This window comes from Spermophilus citellus, assembly GCF_964194105.1.
Source record: "Spermophilus citellus genome assembly, chromosome: 6".
Taxonomy (NCBI): domain Eukaryota; kingdom Metazoa; phylum Chordata; class Mammalia; order Rodentia; family Sciuridae; genus Spermophilus; species Spermophilus citellus.
In genome coordinates, this window is record NC_138187.1 from 162,070,590 (window position 1) to 162,092,187 (window position 21,598).

The 21,598-nt window shown below is 35.5% G+C and overlaps 1 protein-coding gene across 2 annotated transcripts; it reads right to left on the reverse strand.

Annotated features, from left to right (window-relative positions):
* Positions 1 to 764: 764 nt before the first annotated feature.
* Positions 765 to 21,485, reverse strand: BLZF1 (basic leucine zipper nuclear factor 1). 2 transcript variants are annotated; one of them, XM_081300554.1, is made up of 7 exons: positions 21,324 to 21,468; positions 20,515 to 20,594; positions 12,150 to 12,589; positions 10,144 to 10,343; positions 7,996 to 8,124; positions 5,974 to 6,193; positions 765 to 1,878 (listed from the first exon to the last, which is right to left on the reverse strand). In XM_081300554.1, exons 2-7 carry the CDS (start codon positions 20,543 to 20,545, stop codon positions 1,693 to 1,695), a joined length of 1,206 nt encoding a protein of 401 aa, XP_081156680.1. In that variant the 5' UTR covers positions 20,546 to 20,594; positions 21,324 to 21,468; the 3' UTR covers positions 765 to 1,692. The 2 variants fall into 2 exon arrangements, with proteins under 2 accessions (XP_081156680.1, XP_081156681.1); XM_081300555.1 differs by lacking the exon at positions 5,974 to 6,193 and having other exon boundaries at positions 20,515 to 20,595; positions 21,326 to 21,485.
* Positions 21,486 to 21,598: the final 113 nt, after the last annotated feature.

Here is a 21,598-nt window from a genome sequence, read left to right on the forward strand (position 1 = left end):
ATAAGACCAGAAACTTTCCAACTGTTAGAAGAAAATGTAGAGGAAATACTCCTACATACAGGCACAGGCAAAAACTTCCTGAATTAGTTCTCTGTAATGTGAAATAAGAGAAAGCATAGACGATCTGGCCTCTAATTTAAAACCTTCTTCACAGCAAATGAAATAATTTTAACAGAATGAGGAGACAACTGACAGAACGAGAGAAAATATTCATTAGCTACCCTTCCAACAAAGAACAAATATCCAGAATATATAAAGAGGTCCCAAAATTCAACATCAAAAAACCAAATAACCCAACAAATAAAAGGACATATGAACTGAATAGATACTACTCAAAAGAAGTACAAATGGCCAACAAATATATGAAAAAAATGTTCAACATCTTTGGCCATCAGGCAAATGCAAATCAAAACCAGATGAGATTCCATTTTTCTCCAGTTAGAATGCGGATCTTTAAGAATACAAATAACAATAAATGTTGGTGCAGATGCATGAAAAAAGGAACTCTTTTACGTGACCTGTAGAAACATAAATCAGTAAAGCCACTATGGAAGTCAATATTTAGGTTCCTCAAAAATCTAAAAATAAATTTATCATATGATCCAGCTATACCACTCCTTGGTATTTATCCAAAAGAATTAAAGTCAGCATATTTTAAAGACACATGCATACCTATGTTTATTGCAGCACAATTCACAATAGTCAAATTATGATAGCCCTGAGTGCACATTAACAGAGAATGGGTAAAGAAAATGTGGTACATAACATACAATAGACATTTATTCAGTGATAAAAGAGGACAAAATCTATCACATGCAGGAAAATGGATGGAACTGGAAACCATAATTTGGAGCAAAATAAGTCACCTGGAGAGAGAAGTACTGTATGTTTTCTCTCATATGTGGAAGTGAGGGAACAGAGAAACAGAGAAAAGAAGGGACTCTATGAAATGAGACCAGTAGGGTAGAGGAAGGGGATAAGGCTGAGGGAGGTATTAGGGTGTGAAGATCAATTTTTGTGTGTGTGTGCACAAATATGCCACAATGAAACCCACCATTCTGTATAATGAACACACACACACACACACTCTCTCACACATTAGCCCCTTCACCCTTAGTATTTTTGTAAGCCTCTTTTGTAGCCTCCAAAATTACCATAAAAATGATTAAAACCTCTTCACCCTGTCTCCCAGGTATTATTTTTATGTAAGGGTTAGAAATTTTTTTCTATAAAGAACAATCCGTCAAGGGTCTACAAGTCCTGCTGCATCTACTCTGCTGTTGTTCAAAACCAGCTTAGGCAATAGCAGATGAATGGGTATGGTGACATTTGACTCATGGATTTAGTTTGTCTGCAGTAGTGCACCCAAATGAAATATTTTCTTACAGAATGATGAATAATATAAGAAGAATAATTTTGGGCCTCAAAGACAGGTAGAAAATCTTTTTGAGTCTTTTAGCATAAACATTGTGTTTGCCTGGATATTACCCTGTACTCTAAACATACCTACACGGTTTGCTTTCGTACCCTGAGATATTTATTAAGAAAGGATAATCTGAAGTCCAGAACATAAAATATCTTTGTAGATATATGATATGTAAAGAGGAAGTGACATTACCTTGTATTATAAGAACCCAACACCCAAATAAAAATGACGCTTGGACAATAAGCACGCCTCCAACATATGGAATATTAAAGGACAATAAGTTCTCCCTGGCAGTGATTGCAGCAATTGAAAGTTACATTTTCGTATCTAGTATAGGGATGAAATCGTCCAATATTTTTCTTCGTAGCAAGTAATGTGGTTGGTGAAGACTGAGAAAATAGATTATCAGGTGAGCTTTCTGTACAGGTGACTGGATCCAAAATGCGTAGAACCTAAGGAAAACGAGAGGTAATATTAGACGTATGTAGTATGAACTATAAAAGCCTTTCATTTCACTGATGTATGACTACCTATGAAGTTCCAGTTCACTAATATGAAATTCTTATAAAAATCACATCTGAAGGATGAATTTGAGAACTTATCCCCCTGCAACCATACATTTAACAAAAATTCCTAGTTATTATTAATTACACTGTTACATGTTTTTTTAAGAATGATAAAATTAATGCTCTTTTATGAATACTGACAAAAAAAAAACAGAAAATGAGCTTACATCAATTCTACGTTGTGATGTCAATTTTTATCTTTAAGTAAATGGTGTTCACTATGTCTTCTTTAATCTTTCATTTAACTACTTAAAATCAAGATTTTGCTTTTTCATTCTTTTACCAAATGCTATTTTGCAGTATGATTAGTTTTTATTTGTAAAATAAAGGGCTTTTCATTTCTCTTTTTCCAACTTACATGCAATAGTCTGTGTTAACAATCATGTTTTCATTTCTTGGGTTCCATAATACTATCACTGTCCCTATTCTTCACTCTGACTTTTCCTATTTAGTCTCCTTTACTGATAATCAAAGCAGGAACTTTTGGATTGAAAATATTTCTCTAACATGTTTATAAGGATAAAGATAACACGTCTGGCTCACAGCTCTTCTATCTCTTGTTCATATTCTCCCATTAATCGTCACATGATGAATATGAGTTATGTTTCAAAGTAGGTAGGCAATGCAATTGGAAGGAAATTGTGAAAGCAACCAAAGAAAAGTCCTTCTCTCTGGAGGGCTTATTCAAGGGACCTTAGAAGAATTGCTGAAGAGGCCCATTTCCCTGCTCTGATGTTGTCCAGAAGATTGTTTTATCCTTCTAAGTTACCACCACACCCACACCAGCGCTACTTTAAGAATATCCCAGCATCATTTAAAAGCCATCATTCTATTTTAGGACCTCTATTTTTCAAATACACTGTGCTTTTTCAATTTAGTTTTTGAGATCTTTCCATTTTACGCAACCTAGTAAAATATAAGATAACATGCAAAGAAGAGAGGCTTAAAGTTACTTATAAATTTGGAGGGGAAAATAAAGTTTCCAAATACCCTATATATGTTATTACATTATGGATCTTTAGAGAGAAACAAAATGCTTAAGAAATTCAACAGGAGACTGAGACATCAGAATGGATAGAAAAGCTTCTGGATGTTAGGCTAAAAGTGACAAGGATTGATTTTTAAGCATTGTCCCTTTCAAAGATCATGCTATACACGGTGTGGAAGATGGGAAAAGGAGGTGGCATTAGGGCAGACAAGGGAAAAAGACAGAAAGGTAAATCAGTGCAATTATCTGATTAAAAAATAATGGCAACTGGCCCCTCTCCACTATGGAGGGATGTGCCTTTATTTGTCAGCCCTGACAAATAAACTCTCGTGTGTATCTCTGGGAGGGAAAAAAAAAAATAATGGCAACTTGAGGTAATGGGGCTGAAAGGTTCAAGAAATCCTAAGGAAGAAGTGTTATCAGTTTTGTTAAATGGGAAAATGTGATGGGATAAAGGACTAAGAGAACAAGGGAATCTTGATCAAGCCCTGAGAATCCCCAATATTCTGAAATAGAATGGTCAGATAAAAGAAAACACAGGAAATTGTAGCATAGGAAAAAAACAAGGGAAGAAAGTACTTTAAAAAAGAGGGAGTGGTCCATTACTCCAAATGTTCCTGGTACCAACCAGGTATGCATTGACATAATTTCCCAAAAAATAGGAGAAAAGAGGAAACAATGTTTTTGATAAAGGTGATAAGTATAGTTCTAGGCACTGATTCATTCAGTAAATAGTTGAGTCCCTACTGTGTACAACAGATTCTACACCTTAAGGAAACAAAGACATATTCCCTACCCCTTAAGCAGCTCATGGTTTGGGATAAGGAAGGAGAATCAAACAAATATAAGCTAATGAAGAGCTAGTGCAATGGAAGCCTGCAGAATGCACATCTAGACTTGCAGGTGAGACTTAGAGAAAACTGACTCATCCAGGTGGTGCAGAGGCTGGGCAACAGGTCAGGTGCTGGGAAGCAGTCTAGGGAGATGGGAACACAAGGGTAAGTATGTGGAATGAGAAATGGTCAACACTGCTATAATGTGAAGTGCAGAGTGGTAGGGGCACCTGTGAAATGATCTGTGAGAAGGAGGGATGAAAAAAAGATTACAAAAATTCTTCTCTACTATATGAAAAATTTAGATTCAATAATGAGGCAGATAGGGAGCTGTATGATTATTGTATTGGCATTTAAAAACAACCCTCTGGGAAAGTAGCTCAAGATGGCCTGGAGGCAGGTTTAAAAAAAAAAAGCCAGGGATACTGACACAGTCGAGGGTGTAAGTCAGGAGCTGGAACTTGGGAGCAGGGCAGGTGTAGGGGTGTGTGTCTGTGTGTGTGTGTGTAAATCAGAAGGAACTAAGAAGATGGTAAAATTAACAGGAATGGAGCCTGAAGGAAAAAAATAAAAATCACGGCTACCATTAGTTGAGAAATTGCTGTATGTCAGAAACTGTTATGGCCTTTAAATGCATTATTTTATGGAATCCTGAAAACACCATATACAATAGGAACAGTCACTAAGATATGGAATATAGGAAAGAAGGTTATTTTTCTTCTTTTTAGGGGGGTATACAAATGCAAAAGCTAGGAGAAAAGAGGCTGTTCCATTTTTAACTGTCTGTATAATGAGCAGAAATGTGCCGATGTAGAGAACGTCTATAAAGAAGAGCTCAGAAAGAGTAATGTCACAGAAGTCAAGAGAGATTGAAGGAAAAAAATGCTTGATTGGGTAAAATATGATCACAAAATAAGCATTCATGACCTGTGTAAGAGTACTTTTTAAGTACAGTGAGGCTGGGAGTCTTCCACACTTTGAAGTGGATGGCTTGGAGGACAAACAGGCTGTGAAGGGAGGTGATGAGGCCATACCAAGGGCCTACTGAGAGAGACTTGTCTTTTAGATGGATGACACCTGGGCATATTCTTAACTGAAAAGGAAAGAGTCAAGAGAGAGAGAAGGGATAACTGTTCATGGATCTGATGTGCCTAGAGAGCGACTATGCTTGGGGCAGAGGGGGAATACCTTTCCCTCAGAAAGAAATGAGTATAATGCTGGTCATCATACATGTAGGCTTCCAGACATCAACTGGGACTCTGGGGCAGTTTTCTGCCCATACTCTCTCCTTCTTCTGTGAATCAGGAACCAAAGTCATCTGGTGAATGTGAGGTAGTGGTCTGATGGGTACTGAAACAAAGAAGGCAAACAGCCAAACTGACACAAGACTGGGTTCTGAGTATACCTGGGGAGGACAAGGGAACAAGGCCCTTGAAAAATGAAGTCTAGGCAAGCCAGAGAAGGAAGAGAAGTTGGGGCTGTGAGCTGGTAAGATGAAAAAAATGTAGCTATCAAGAGAATAAAAATAATGATGTGATCAAGAAACAGGTAGTACAAATGGAAGAATCAGAATTAGAAAGAAATTGGAGTCACAGATGAGAGAGAAAGATGTTAAAGATTTTAATAATGGAAGAATTCTAGTGAATAACAAGGTCTAACATGGGGACCTGGAGTTGGGTACTAAAGTTGTAAGGTAAACTTTGCTGTCACCCAGAACTGTAAGATCATAGTATTTGATAGGTCGCCTGCATGGGCCCTGAATTCATCCAGAACTGTAGGTACTTGGTCTACATTATTTGAATTTGTATTATTCAGCACTTCCCCAGCTTTTATGTGGGAATTACATAATTTCTTAGATCAGAAGTAACCTACTTAACTCACTAATGATTACTAAATTAAAAAACTGGACCTCTTTCAAAACAATTACATTTTTTTTCTCCTCAAAATACAGCAGTTATGGTAGGGAAAATTAAAGCTCAGAGGAGAAAATAATTGTCTCCATGATCACAAGCTTATTAGTATGAAAATCAGGCTTAGATCCCGTACTTCCCAACTCCCAATGCCAAGTACTTCCATTATAACATGTTGCTTTTCAGTAAGGGTATAGGTAAAATTCCAGAGATCATAATAGAAATTCCACAGATCATGAAACTATTTTACCTTTTCAGCCATTTTTTCAGCTGGGGAGCTGCAGAATTCAACTGTTGATGGTATCTTTTTCTGACTGCCAATGCCAACATTCCCCAGAAGATGAGAATTTAATGCTTTTGCTAAATTGTGATTTGTTAATGCAAGTTCTGCTGTGCTCTGAGGTTGTGCACTGGGGGAGTAAGTCTGCTCTCTTCCCCACTGTAAGGAGACCAAGAGCTCCTCCAAAAATCTGCATAAGATACACATGAACTCTGAACATTAGTGAGAAGACAATATATAAAAATCCATAATAATAAATAAATGAGAAACATATTTCTGAAATCATACACTGTCTTTCTCCTGTATCTTTCTCTCTCCAAGTTCAATAAACCAGGAAGTCTGGTCAAATAAATTAACAACAAAAAGCATCTGTCAATCTGAAAAATCACTCAAAAAAATAGTACATTTTTAGTTATTATATTTTAGTACAGGAGCTACTGATTTGTGCATCTATGGGTTTTCTTTTTTGGTGAGTTTACACTGATTTTGAATGCTAAACCAACCTACAATACCTGAGCTTAACCCTAGTTTGTCATAATGTACAAATCTTTTTCTATACTATTGCATTTGATTCACTAAATCTGTTAAGGATTTTTACATCTATGTTCCTTAGAGGTATTGGTCTATAGTCTATAGATTTTTTGTTATGTCTTTGGTTTTGGTATTAAGATAATGGTAGTCTCATAAAATGAGTTAGAAATTTTTCCTTTCTCCTTTACACTTGAAAGAATTTGTGTAAACTTTATTTCTTTCTTAGATGTTTACTAGTATTTACTAGTGAATCCAATTAGACCCAGTATTTCCCTTATTTCCTTACTAGATGGTTTTTAACTACAAATGCATACCTAGTAGTTTAGGACTATTTAGGTAATATATTTTTTCCTTTTTTTTTTTTTTTTGTAGTTCTGGGGATCAATATATATGTTCTAGAGTTACCTTTAATAGTCTATTTCATCTACACTACTGAATTTATTGACATAGAGTTGTAATCGTCTTTTATGATTTTTTTTCATGTCTATATAACCTGCAGGGTCATTCCTAACATTTAATGTGAATCTTCTCTTTTTACCATAATTAAACTTGCTACAGGTTTCTTAGGTTTTTCTTTTTTTGAATATTTATTCTTGAAGTTTTATGTGGACACAATATCTTTATTTTACATTTACGTGGTGCTGAGGATGGAATCCAGTGCCTCGTGCATGCTAGGCAAGCATTCTACCACTGAGCCACAACCTCAGCGCCTGTAAGTTTATCTTTTCAAAGAACTAACATTTGGCTTTTAAATACACTTTAGCTTTCATCCTTATTGTATTCTTTCTTCTGCTTACTTTGGGTTTAATTTTTTGAGGGAGATGAGACCTTTCTTCTTTTCCAAAATAAGCATTTAAGGCTATGCATTTTCCTCTAAACACTACATTAGCTGCCTCCCACGAATTTTGATATTTTGACATAGTAGGCTTTGTTCTTTTAATCACACATACAATTTACTCTTTGACACTTACTGATTCTGTTGTTAATAATTCAATTATATATAGTGCAAGGAGCTTATTTTTAAGTAAGACTTTGTTTTTTGTTTTTTTTTTTTTTTAAGACTACCAAATTGAGTAGTGCTGGATATGGATTTGAAAACAAACTCTATTCCTATAGAAAGTCTTCAAAAAGATTACCTTCCATTGGAAAGACAGGTATATTCCTTGACTTCTAACAAGAGTTATATTAAACTACAAAACTACCATCCAAATCAGCTTTTAATTCCATATGGTTTTTCTATTACTGGTATAAATAATCATTTCCCTAATTAAGAACAGGAGAAGAACATGTCTATATTTTAGGTCTCCTACCTCCCAAGACATCTGTTTTAAAGTGCTATTTAAAGTATATGTTCAGTAAGTTATCAAATGTAGACACATTAAAAAAAAAAAAAACACCTTTCATAGCAACAAAAACTTCAGGAGAAACTAGAAGAGTTCAGTATGTAAACAAGCTCCGTACTTCTTGGTAGCTATCATTTCTTGACGAAACTGCTCCCGTTCACTCAGGAGATCTTGTATAGCACTTTGTGCATCACGATTGTGACGCTGTAAAACTGCTCTGGAGCTGGTTAACTCATCTGCCATTACCCTGGAACAGATTAAAATTTCACATTCAAATTCTCTGATAATAAAACTGTAAAGAAAAATTAACATACTGCTTTGTAACTGGCATTTTCAAAAACAAAGAAGATTTAACATAGTCAAGCTGTCTTGTTTTAAAATTTTTACTAAAAAAATTTAAAAATGTTTATGAGCTTAGAGCTCATTAAAGGGATTCAGTTAAAATATTTGTAAAATGACAAAGGAAACAATTTTTCTATACAGTAACTTTTGAATTTACCCCAATCTTATTCCAGATTAATCATATTTGAAAAATAAATAAAACATTTTTAAATACAGAAAAATTTAAAGAGGAAGATAAAAATGAGTTATTTTTTTATTACTCAATTATAATTTGCCCTTAGAAAAATACAGAAAAATAGAAAGGTTTCTATAAGATGAAAACTAAGTCTTTCCTCTGGCCTAGCATGACCATCCTTCTTTTATATGTAACATAAAAGTTTCTTACACATTTTTACCAAAAATCATGTATATTTCAACATAAAAGTATGTGTTAAAAATAAACAGTTTAAAAAATGGGATTATTTAATACAAAGTTACCATACCTTGCTTTTTTAACTTAATAATTTTGGAGCTTTTTCCACATGAGCACATGTAACACTATCTTATTCCCAGTTTTCTATTTTTGCAGCACTGGGGATTGAAACCAGGGCTTTGCACATGCACTGAGCTATAACCCTAGCCTTTTTTAAAGTTTTACTTTTGAGACTTGAGTTTCGCTAAGTTGTCCAGGCTGGCCTCAACTTGTGATCCTACTGCCGTAGCCTCCTGAGTGGTTTGATTATTGGCCCAACTCATTTCCTCCAGTTTTGAAGAACCAACTTCATGTTTTCTAGTGATTGTAAATACTACATTTTATTTGACCAACTCTACTGATGAAACTGAAGCAAATTTTAAAGTATAGTTTTAGCTGAAAATTTAACACTAAAACTTAAAGTTTCAGACCATACTTATTACTGAATTCCTTAAAAGGAAAACAATTTTGACATTAATAGGTTAAATCAACTAAAATATCAATAATTTTTATTGTCTTTAGAATGTGATCATAGGTGTTGATCAGGATGTTAAGAAAGTTACATACTACAATAACCTGTATGACATATGCATGATTTGCCTCTTAAACTGTTTAATAAAAACTATGTTTCAATTTAAGTCAATACTAATAAAATCATTTCTTCAAATAGCATACTATACTAGCACAACTAGAAAACAAATGAAGAACTTTAAGAGAACAATCAAGTACTAGAAAGTATGAGAGATGTTAGTACGTGAAAAAATATGTGGTTCTTAAAGTATAACGTGGAAACCTTTGGGTGTTTTGTGAAAATTTTCTAGATGATTCATTAAATCAGTAATTGTTAAACATATAAAGTCCTTTTCTAAGCATTAGAAATACAGAGATGAATAACATCAGATCTTGTCCCCAGTAACTCAAAGTCGTCAGGGATAAACAAAGAGTCAATAGATATATAGCAGAGTTTCCCAACCAGTCTAGACACCTAGATTCGAACCTGGTTTATTACCTGTTAGACAGTAGCCTCATGAAGTATGCCATAAAAATGTTGTAATTTTTTTTTACTTATGATGGAAAGAAAAAGGTTGGGAAGCTCTCTTATATAGACAAAAGAACTATGAGAACAGGACATGGACAGTGTCCTCTTAGGCAGTGGGAACAATATTAGAGTTCTCCAGATAGAAGGTGGAAAAAAAAATGTAGTTTTGTCTTTTTTAGTTTTAATATTTACCAGATATCTGAATTTACAGGTTTGTTTTGATCTTAAACCCTGCAAGAGAAGCAATTTCCAGACTGAGAAAGGATCCTTCTATTATTTTCCCATTCAGGGAGATTGTGTGAAAGCCACATATTAAATGATGTATGAAGTACCATCTCAGAAATTTTTGTACTATAATCTACTTTCTTGTATTATGGTTTGAAAACCTGATAACAAAAACTAGTAAATGAAATACTATTTAGAATAGAAAATACCTGCTTGCGAGAAATTTACTACGCCACACATCACACTGTATGGACATACGTTCTAACTGTTCCGAGAGTTGAGCTGTGTTTCGACCTAGGGCTTCATTTTCTAAAATAAGCTGATTCTTTTCACGGGCTAGACGTTCAAAGTGATACTGAAGATCATCCCCCACAGAAGCCACCAACAACTTTTTTAACTCACGATTTACCTAGAAGAACATAACAAATACAATAAGCTCAAAGAAATGTCACAGATTTTTTTTTTTTGGGGAGAGAGAGAGAATTTTTTAATATTTACTTTTCAGTTTTTGGTGGACACAACATCTTTGATTTTTATGTGGTGCTGAGGATCAAACCCAGCGCCCCGTGCATGCCAGGCGAACATGCTACCACTTGAGCCACATCCCCAGCCCACAGACTTTTTAATATAACAAATTAAAACAAATAAACAACCTATGTTTAAAATGTTTTAAAAAATTGATATTATATATTAACATGCATAATGTATATGGCATTATCTCTATCTTTACATGTAGATAATGTGGTTATAAACTGAGCCTCTATAATAAAGTACAACTCAGCATGAAAATAAACTGCTTCCAGTCAACATAAAGGAAATGCAATCAGAAAATTAAATTTTTTTTTAATTTTGCCCCAAAATGTGAGAGTATATTTTATGTGGATTTTACTTCAACATTTATAAGTTTATCTTTTTGTGTCTTAAGACTTTTAAGAGTTTAAGAAAAAGGAAGTAATATAGGATGTCAATAAGCATAATCTTTACTTTGCTATTGAAAAAAGCAAAACAATTAAAACAAATGTCCAATAGGTATTGGTGCAGCCATTGAAGAACACTATTACCAATAATAATCAGAACGTTGTGACAAGGAAAATAATGACTGAAAAAATGTGGGTTACAAGACAAAATAAATTCAATATGTGTAGTTTTGAAGCCATATCTCGATAGTGTAGTTATGGGTGGTACCATTTTCATTGTGTTTTTCTCTAGTGTAAAAAATGTTTTTATTTACCAGATATCTGAGTTCAGTTTTGATGTGGTCTTAAACATTGCAGGAGTGATTCTGAAGGAGAGGTTCCTTATATCAACCATTTCTCTACTTCAGGAGACTGTAGGACCATCAATAGGAGAAAGAGCTGTATATTCAATAATATATGAAGTACTCTGACAAACCTTGTCAGATATCTTAATACTAAGATCTAATAAGAATGTACTACTTTTATACTTAGAAATTGGTTAAAGACATATTTAAAATATATTATTACCAGGTGTGGTAGTGCATGCCTATAATCCCAGCGACTCAGGAGACTGAGGCAGGAGAACTGCAAGTTCCAGGTCTGCCTCAGAAATTCAGCATGGCCCCTAAGCAACTTAGTGACACCCTGTCTTAAAATAAAAAATGAAAAAGGGCTGGGAGTGTGGCTCAGTGGGGATATGACTCAGTCCCCTCCCCCCAAATTTATAAATATATATATATATATATATATGTTTGTGTTTATATATTAAATATATTATTAAATATATTATGTGTTTAAATTACACGTTTATGTGTATTATTAAATACATTAATATAGTTGGACAAGAATCATTATGGTGTCACAAGACTAGTATCTGGCAAAAAAGACACAGTTCAATAGAGAAACAAGGGAGAGTTAAGGAAATTTTACTAAGATGTAAAGATCACAGCAACACCATCAAGCACTATAGATTGATTTGGTCACTCTTTGGTTTGGCACTTTATAACTGTAACCTACCTTTACAACCTACTTTTATAAGCACCTCACATATCCATCTTTGACTAGGCTTAGTATAAGTTCCCAATAACAACTCTCTAGAAGCCCTCAGAGAGAATGAGAAATATAAGAGGAAAAATTTTAAAGAAATGATAACCTATGATAAATGACATTTCCACGAAGAAACGTAGTTTCCTATCCAGGCTTAGAAGGTCCAGGTGTAAAAAGTTGCCCCCCATTCAAGTGATTCAGGTCAATCTTACCTCTGTTTGTACTCGGAGCTGGTTTGAAAGACCTTCTTTGTCTTTCAGTAACCTTCTTTCAGAGTTCTTGAGCTTTTCCAATACAGTCTTCACCTCCGAGAGTTCCTTTCTAGGTTCTATAACTCCTTCAGGCTGACCATGAAATTCTCCTCTATGATATCCTAGAGATTTAACCTTTCCATTTTTGTTGGGGATATCATGAGTTATAGCAGTTTTGGGAACACGTATTCTTATAGCTTCTACCTCCACTGCCTTTTCAGAGAGAATCTTTCCCAGCTGAAGAACTCCTGGGTTCTCTGAAGGAGCTGCTTTCTTCCGTGGACTCTGAAGGATGTGATGCTTAATGGACTGGACTCCAGAGGTGGTTTCAATAGATGTAGGTGGCTCTTCTGTTTCCATTCCATCTCCTGCTCCTCGGATTGGGGTTGAAGTAAGGGTGACTAAGAAAGGAGAAACAAAACTCGAATTACTAGAAAGAAATGCTAAGGAAATGCCAAGACTGCTTTTTTTTTTTTTTACATTCAAACTTACTGGCACTACAAAAATTTTTTTTTAAAAAGGAAAACATTCAGAGTAAAAAGTAATTTTCCAAACAACCATTTGTCAAGGAACTGAATTTTCCAGGCTCAAACTGTCTAAGTGCATCTCTCAGAAGAAGATGCAAGACAACTGGAATCACAACATTTGATTTGGATGACTTCTTAATATGATCCTAGGTCAATAATTTTTTTTTTTTTTTTGGTGCTGGGAATCTAGATAAATAATTTAATTCTCCATTAATCTCTATATCCTGATATGCAAAATGGAAATTAAGAAAGATATTATAAGGTATAGTAAGAAAGAATGTAATAAGATCAAGTGCTTGGCACATGGTAGACGATAATTTTAGTTAAATATAAAATAAGTATCAGCTTTACATGTACACATTTACAAACCATTTATGTACCTCAAAACAAATACAAGTTTTTTTGTGACCTCCTGGCAAAGAATGCTTTTGCACAAGGGTAAAGAAAAACATGTTAAACTGGAGAACTGATCAGGCAAAGACTGAATCATATTTTTAAACCTAAGGGTTTAAGTGTTGCTTACAGAAGTTGAAACATTGTACTGTCAGATTAAACTTCTATAGAACTCACTTTCACCATACCATATTCAAATTATTTTACTGGTGTTCTGTTTCTTCCAGTGGCTGTCAACTTATTTTTAGGTATACTATATTCCCCGTGAAGTACTTGTACACAATACTCAATACACACATGAGTAATAACAAATTTATGACGAAAAAGATATGAATGAGAATAAGGAAAGGGTAGAGGACAAGCACACAGGTCAGCAACGATGATCATAATAATGAACTCTGATGGTTATAGGTAGCGAATATGGTGCTGAGCGCCTCATAGAGTTCAGACACTCTGAGGCAGTGCTGACCACTTCATTGGGAAGAAGTACTATCTGATTTAGAAGAAAGGATATTCACCAAAAAAGACAAAATGAGTATTGGAAATATAGATCAGTGGTAGAGCCTGTGCTTAACATCCATGAGGCCCTGGATTAATTCCTTATTACCACAAAAAGCAAATAAAAAAGATAAAATGTATTAAAGGGTAGGGGCTAAGTGAAAGAGTGCTTGCCTAGCACGTGTGAGGCCCTGGGTTCAATACTCAGCACCACATAAAAATAAACAAATAAATAAAATAAAGGTATTGTGTCCAACTACAACTAAAAAATAAATATTTTTAAAAAATGTATTACAGGGTGAGATGCAATAAAGGTATATTTTGATAGAAATTTTATTTCTACAAAAACATTAAAGTCAATCATGAATTACTGATTGCTCTTTAGTGACTTCATTACTGTTTAGCTAAATCTCATATTCGTGTGTGTATAAATTATGTAAATAACATATAGTAATGTTATATATTCAATATATAAATAATAACTACTATATATAATGTAATCTCCTAAGACAAAGACCTGAAACAGAATTCTTAGTAAGGAAAAAAATCACAAGTATGTCCTTAGTTTTGATTATTACTAAATAAAATATCTTTTTTTTTTTTTTAAGAGAGAGAGAGAGAGAGAGAGAGAGAGAGAGAGAATTTTTTAATCTTTATTTTTTAGTTTTCGGCGGGCACAACATCTTTGTTTGTATGTGGTGCTGAGGATCGAACCCGGGCCGCACGCATGCCAGGCGAGCGCGCTACCACTTGAGCCACATCCCCAGCCCTAAATAAAATATCTTACTATATCAAATATAAATCACACTTCACTGTAACCATACTCATTGAGTTTGGTAAGAGCAATAATAAGGTCTTACTAAAATTAAACCTCTTTGGAGTTTCTGATGTCCAAAGCCACATTGAGAGAGAGATAATTTGTGAACATTCCAAACTGAAGCAGACTGTCCTGTCACCCTCTCTCTTAGAATTACGGCCCTGAAATGGAGTTCTCTGGCCAAAGCACCATAAAAAAGGTAAGCATTCTTGGGGCAATGTTAAGAAAGTTCAAAAGTTACCTGCCAAGGTGTTTTAAGCAAAGGAAATATCTAACCAGAAAAACTTCCTGAGGTTTCTTTGTTAGGTCTACTTTTACTGAACTCAGTTTTCTTCCTCTTCCAAACTTCACTACACAGATACAAAAACTACTAAATAGAACAGATTGTCTTCACACACAGTCACACATCTTTGGTTTCTATTACTATTTTTAAAATATACATTACTACAGATATTAACAAAAATAAATTTACCTATGTTATCATCACTATAAAATACTTATTATTTCAAACTACTTTGGTATTTTTATAATCATAATAAATCGTAATCATAATAAATTTTATAAGTTTAACATTATTTTTCTGTTTTCCTATAATCTTCATATTTTTCATTTTATGGCTATAATATAGGGCTTCATGTTTATATTAGAATTCACTTATTATATTGTTGGATACTTGCTTTTATCAATTTTTCACTATAATAAATAGTGTTATTATATAATGGTTTAGCGAACATTTTCATGCTTCAACCTCTCGACTTCTGGATTCTTTCTTCTTTCTTTCCTTCTTTTTTGAGACAACCTATCACTATATTATGAGGGTTAGCCCTGAACTTCTGAGTTCAACCAATTCTCCTGCCTGACCCTACCACACGGCTAGGATTATAGGAATGCACCACCATAACTGACTTGTACTTATTTCTTTCAAATAAATTACCAATAATGGGTCTGGTGAAGATCTGTATTGCCAAACTGTCTGCCAAAATCAATCTATAATCTATTAGTCTATTCCTTATGTTCTTATTTAGTTTTACTTTTTTGACATGCTCAATCCTATGATTTAATACAATTCTTAAAAGTAAATAAGAACACATGTGAAGTGTTTAGAATGGTGTTTGGTACAATAAGCACTCATTAAATATTAGGGCCTACTGTGATCATCATTATTCTTTTTTTTTTAAAGAATTTTTTAATATTTATTTTTTTAGTTTTCGGTGGACACACATCTTTATTTTTTATTTTTATGTGGTGCTGAGGATTGAACCCAGCGCCCCGCGCATGCCAGGTGAGCGCGCTACCACTTGAGCCACATCCCTAGCCCCACATCATTATTCTTCTTTAAAGAAATTCCTGACAAACTTTGGGGTCTTAGGAATTTCATGTTACATTAGAGGGGAGGGAGAAAGAAATCTGGGATGGACTTAATGTGCTCTATTCATAAAATATGTACACTAGAATAAAATAGTGCCAATTCAATATGAAATATAAACATGTTTGGGATCTTTGAGACTGACTTGAATTTCAAAAAGATAAGCAAGTGAGCATTTCAGAAAGTGAGATAAAGAATCTGTATATTATTTAAAACATACTGTAGCTTATTAGCACTCACTAGAATATCCACTGAACTACTTTAAAAATAAAAAACTATTCTCATGTTCTTAAAATCTGGTTTTGTCTTAACTTTACTTAATGTGAATTTTATTTTATTAATAAGACATTCTGGCATTCGAGAACTTAGAATCAACTATTTATTAAGGATTAATAAAAACAACAAGAAAAAGATTACGAGAGCCATGACACTCAGGCCCACTGAGGATGAAGATACGACAAGCAGGTGTGATACTTTGACCACAGGTGAATAGGATTTCTACGCAAGTCAGAACAGTTTTTTTTTTTTTTTTGGCGGTACCAGGGATTGAACTCAGGGGCACACAACCACTGAGCCACATCCCCAACCCTATTTTGTATTTTATTTAGAGACAGGGTTTCACTGAGTTGCTTAGCATCTCATTTTTGCTGAGTCTGGCTTTGAACTCATGATCTTCCTGCCTTAGCCTCCCAAGCCGAAGGGATCACAGGTGTGTGCCACTGCGCCTGGCTAAATTTATTCTTAACTTTATTTGAATTGTTCTACTCACTCAAGGTTTATGAATATCAAGGTTGTGCTACGTTATCACATGGCAGCTCTGTCTCACAACTGATTCTAGCTAACATGCAAGGGCAAGCTGGCAATGAGAGCCAGGGCTTGACATTTTCTCATCTGGTAGCTTACCATTCATAATTCTATTTTCCCTGTGACACATATAGATACCTTTATTACATATGTACTGGCACAATCTAAGGCACATTCATGAGCAATTACCTTCTCTCAAGACCCTATGGTACCACCTCCATAATTATGAGTGATGTTTGAGTAAAGCAAAACACCATCCCTTGCTTTTCTGCACTCTTTGAGGGGAATCAACAAGACCACCACTATGGTACTCACCAACACTACCTCCACCTGTGAACACTTACCTGCGAACTAAATCATATCTAAAGTTCATGCCTCACTCTTATTGCCTCACTCTTTTTGGTGAAATATAAGGACATAAGAAATAAGGTTGCTAGTCTAACATTCTAGAGTAGAGGTTGGCAATATTTTTTGTAAAGGGCCAGAGAATAAATATTTCAGGCTTTGTGAATTAGGAAGTAAAAGCAAGGATTATAGTTAGGTACGTAACACAAAAGAGAAAAAGCAATGATTATTGATGAAATTCAAAGTATGATGATTATGGAATAGAGTTGGTACTATAGATTTAATTATGAAAACAGCAGGAATCTTTTTACTTAGGATAACATCTGATTTATGTGGAAATCAAAGTTACTGTTCCCTATCATCAGTCTGATCACAACCATTTTCAAGGAGGCCCAAGAGCCACATTTGCCAATCCTTGCTCTAGAATATTTAGGCAAAAAGTATGATTTTACAATCTGTCATTGAACAAATACTGTCATTTATTCATAACATTGTGAATCTACAGAGAAAGATAGTCAATCAAAAAAAAAAAAAAAACACAACAAATAAACAAACAAAAAAAGTCAGCAGGGAGAGAAGGAACACCAGACTGCATCAAAATTTAAGTCTCCCCTGCCATCAGACCCTGAGTCAGAATAATGTAAAAGTCCCCATTGCTATGTATTGTTTAAACTTGGATAAATCACTCAACTACACCCTCTTCCCATCCCCTGGAGCTTTCAGAAAAGGGAAATACTACAGTATTTTAGGATAATTTGTTTCTCTTGTAGACTAAACTATTGAAAGCTTCTTAGGGTAGAAATGTTTCCTATTTTTTATATCACTAGCTACAGAAATGGTGCTTGGCACGGAGACAATGAGTAAGTGCTAATGAAGCTTATCAATCTTTTACACACATCTGGAAGATTTCAGGTGTATGTTCAATAACTAATTCCTTTAAAAAGTGCTTATGTTTTTCCTTTACGCTGAACCATTAATTCCTAACTCAGTTACAGTCTGACAGAGTTTTCCCTTAGAAAAGCTCTAGCAGCAATGATGTATCACTCTAATGATGTCAGTATTGCTCATATGTCTTCCGAGAGGAAGTTCTATTATGATACCAAACAACCAATGATCAAGAACATAACCATGTTTCTCACCTGAGGCAGGTACAGGATATGCAGACAACTGACAAGGTCAAACCTAAGTACACGTCTTCTCAGGCCATGCAATACAAGTAACTTTTGTTCACTGTTAGCATTATATTAAGTAGGAATAGCACTAGTAGTTGGATTGTCTTCCTTATTAGATAATTAAGATCAAATGAAATAAAGTATATGAAAGTGCTGTTTTATAACTCTAATCCTCATTAAAAATAACAGTTTCAGAGGCACTGCAATAACAAGCTTTTAATCACTAATCATAATTTTTGCTAAATGCCATGCTAGTTGTTTTCACATTAGTTATCATTTTAATTGCTTTTATTTCCTATTTATTCCCAGTTTATTACTTTGATTAGTCTTTGATTTACTTATTCTAATACTTTTAAGCTGTTTTAGTGACTTGTGAAAAGAACAGTTGTTGCATCTAGCTATATTAAATTCAATTAAGTATTTATTAGTGTGACCTTTCTTTGTTGTTTCCTGAACATATCTGAATCCTTTTTTTCTTTTATTTTTTAAATTGTTTTTAGTTATCAATGTACCTTTATTTTATTTATATGTGGTGCTGAGAATCGAACCCAGTGCCTCACATATGCTAGGCAAGTGCTGAACCACTAAGCTACTATATCCCTTTTTAAGGACTGAAATAAATAGAGTTTGCTACTGGAAATATGCTTCCTGAAAAGTTTGCTTCTAGAAAACTGCTTCCTATCTCTTATTAAAGGCTCTGGCAGGAAGAACTTGACTCTATTCCCAAAATGAGCTGGGTCAGGAGTTTCCTTTGGGACATGTCAAGATTGTTGTCTATAAAATTCTAAATCTCAAGAGGAGATATCTGAGCTACTGATAAATTTGGAAGTTGTTCTTACAGATAATTAATCATAGAAGCTCTGAGAGTAGAAGAGAAAGAGAGCTGAAAAACACTGATATTTAAAACATAAACCAGAGAGGAGTCTAAAAAATAGAGAAGATACTGCTACAGCAGCAATATCCAAAATAATTTTGGCAATGATAGAAATATCATAGTTACCAGCCACATTTGGTTACTAAGTACTTGGAGGCTGTGATGGTTTAGATATGAGCTATCTCCCAAATGCTCATGTGTGAGACAATGCAAGAAAGTTTAGTAGTGAAATGATTGAGACTTTTAACCTAATCAGTGTATTAATCCCTTGATAGGAATTGAGTAGTAACTTTAAACAGGTAGCACATGGCTGGAGGAGGTAGGTCATTGGGGGTGTGCCTTTGGGGTATGTATTTCTGTCCCTGGAGAATATAGCTATCTCTTTCTTTTTCTGCTTCCTGGTTCCATGTTATAACCTGTTTTCCTCTGCCACACCTTCCACCATGATGTGCTTCCTCCACCTCTGGGCGACAGCAATGGGGTCAGCTATCTACGGACTGAGACCTCAATTGTTCTGGTCAGATCTTTTGGTACAGCAGGAAAAAAAAAAAAAAAAGCTGACTAAAACAGTTGTAGCTAATATGACTGAGAACTAAATGTTGATTTTTTAAAAATATTAATTTAAATTCAAATAGTCACATGTGGTTACTGTGTTTGGCAGTAAAGAGCAGACTGACAACACAGTGGTAGCTTGGAAGTCATGGAAAGAAAGAATTTCAAAAGGTAGGGAATGGGGCCGAGGTTGTGGCTCAGTGGCAGTGCGCTTGCCTTGCACATGTGAGGCACTGGGTTTGATCCTCAGCACCACATAAAAATAAATAAACAAAATAAAAATATTAAAAAAGGTAGGGAATGATTAAGAATATTACAAGCAAAGCAGGACTACAAGCTAACTAATGAACACGGCAAGTGCTATAGGTAGAACTGTATTCCCCAAATACTTATGCTTAAGTCCTAACCTCAGTACCTCAGAATGAGGCCTTATTTGGAAAAAGGACCATGCAAATATAGTTAAGATGAAATCATACAGGAGTAGGGTGGGTCACTTACCCAATATGACTGCTGCCCTTATAAAAGGGGAAAGTTGGATACAGAAAAATGCACACGGAGAGAACACCACGTAAACCGAGGATGGAAAAGCCAAGGAGCATGAAAGAGTGTCAGCAAACCCCAAGGAGAGGAACCCAGATCTTTTCCTAATGCCTACTCCGAGTGTAGCCTTGCTGGTATACTTTATTTTTGTTTATTTAAATCCTGATCTTCTAGTGGATAGTAATACATTGTTCAAGTCAGTTTTGTTACACTAAACTTTTAAAAGTAAGTAATCATCCAACAAATACCACCTAATGATGTTACAACTTATCTGAAGTACTGAAATATAAAAGTTGAATTACTAATTAAACATGAAGAGATCTGAAACAGAAATGATTCCCAAGGAATCTACGAGATTTACTCAACTGGCTGAAACATTCCTTCATATCATAAATTTCATGTCTTAAAAACAGGTATCATCAAAGTAAGGACACTTACCTTTGGTTTCTAAACTTTTAAGAGTAGTCATTTTTTTTTCTTTAATGAAAATGTATTTCAAGACTTCCACTGGAAAAAAACCTAAAAATGTATACACAGAAGAGAGTTAAAATGATATCATATAAACACAGTTCATAAGTGCCTGTAGTTAAAAATGTGTATTTTAATTACTTCTGCTTTTAGAATCCATGCACTTAGGGAAATATTCTTCACATTCCCTTCTTACAGGTGATAAAAAAAATTCGGCATACTTTACTTGTAGATGCCGTCTTACCATCCTCACCAGTACAGTCTAAACTGCCAGAGGTGTGTCTTGAATTTTGGAAACGCTTAAGTTACTGCAAGAGCTTTTATACCACTCAGAGGACAACAGGAATTTTAAAGTACTTATTCCCCCAGGAGACACAAAGCGCATCCGTTTACACGTTTAAGAAGCAACGAAAGTACTACTCAAGATAATTCAGTTTGCCCCTTTTTGGTAAGACAGTCAAAACAGTGCAGTTCCTAAGGGCAAAGATGCACACCGCGCCTCCAGCCACGTCCGCACAGGCTCCCGGGACTACCCTGGGCTCGCGGGGCCCTCAACGCGGCGGACGTCAGGCTCGATGACAGCCGGCGTGGCCACGCCAGGCCACCGGCGGGACCCGACGCGAAGCAGCGCGGAGGCCCCAGACCGGCTTCCCAACTGGGCGGGCTCGTTCTCGCCGACGGCCCCGGCTCTGGACGCAGAAGACCCGCAACCGCAGGCCGGCCTGGGAGGTCGACTCCCGTTCCTCCCGCGACCGAGAACCTCGCGTCCTCCCATAGTTACCTAAGCCGGCCCAGGAACTTGCGCGAGACCCTTCTTTCCCGACTCCGGGCGGCCCCACGTCGCAGGCCGCGGACTCTGCGGACTCCGCGTCACCGGCTCGCTCGACCGGCTCCCTTCCCACCTGACGCGCCCCGGGCCTTCCGTACTCCGGGGCGCCCCGCCCGCCACTTCCGGTTACTCAGGGTTTCGTTTCCGGAAGGCTTTTCCAGAAGAGAAAGACAATACTCTGTGGTGCGCTTAAACTCGAGAGACATTGAAAATACAGTGTAACCC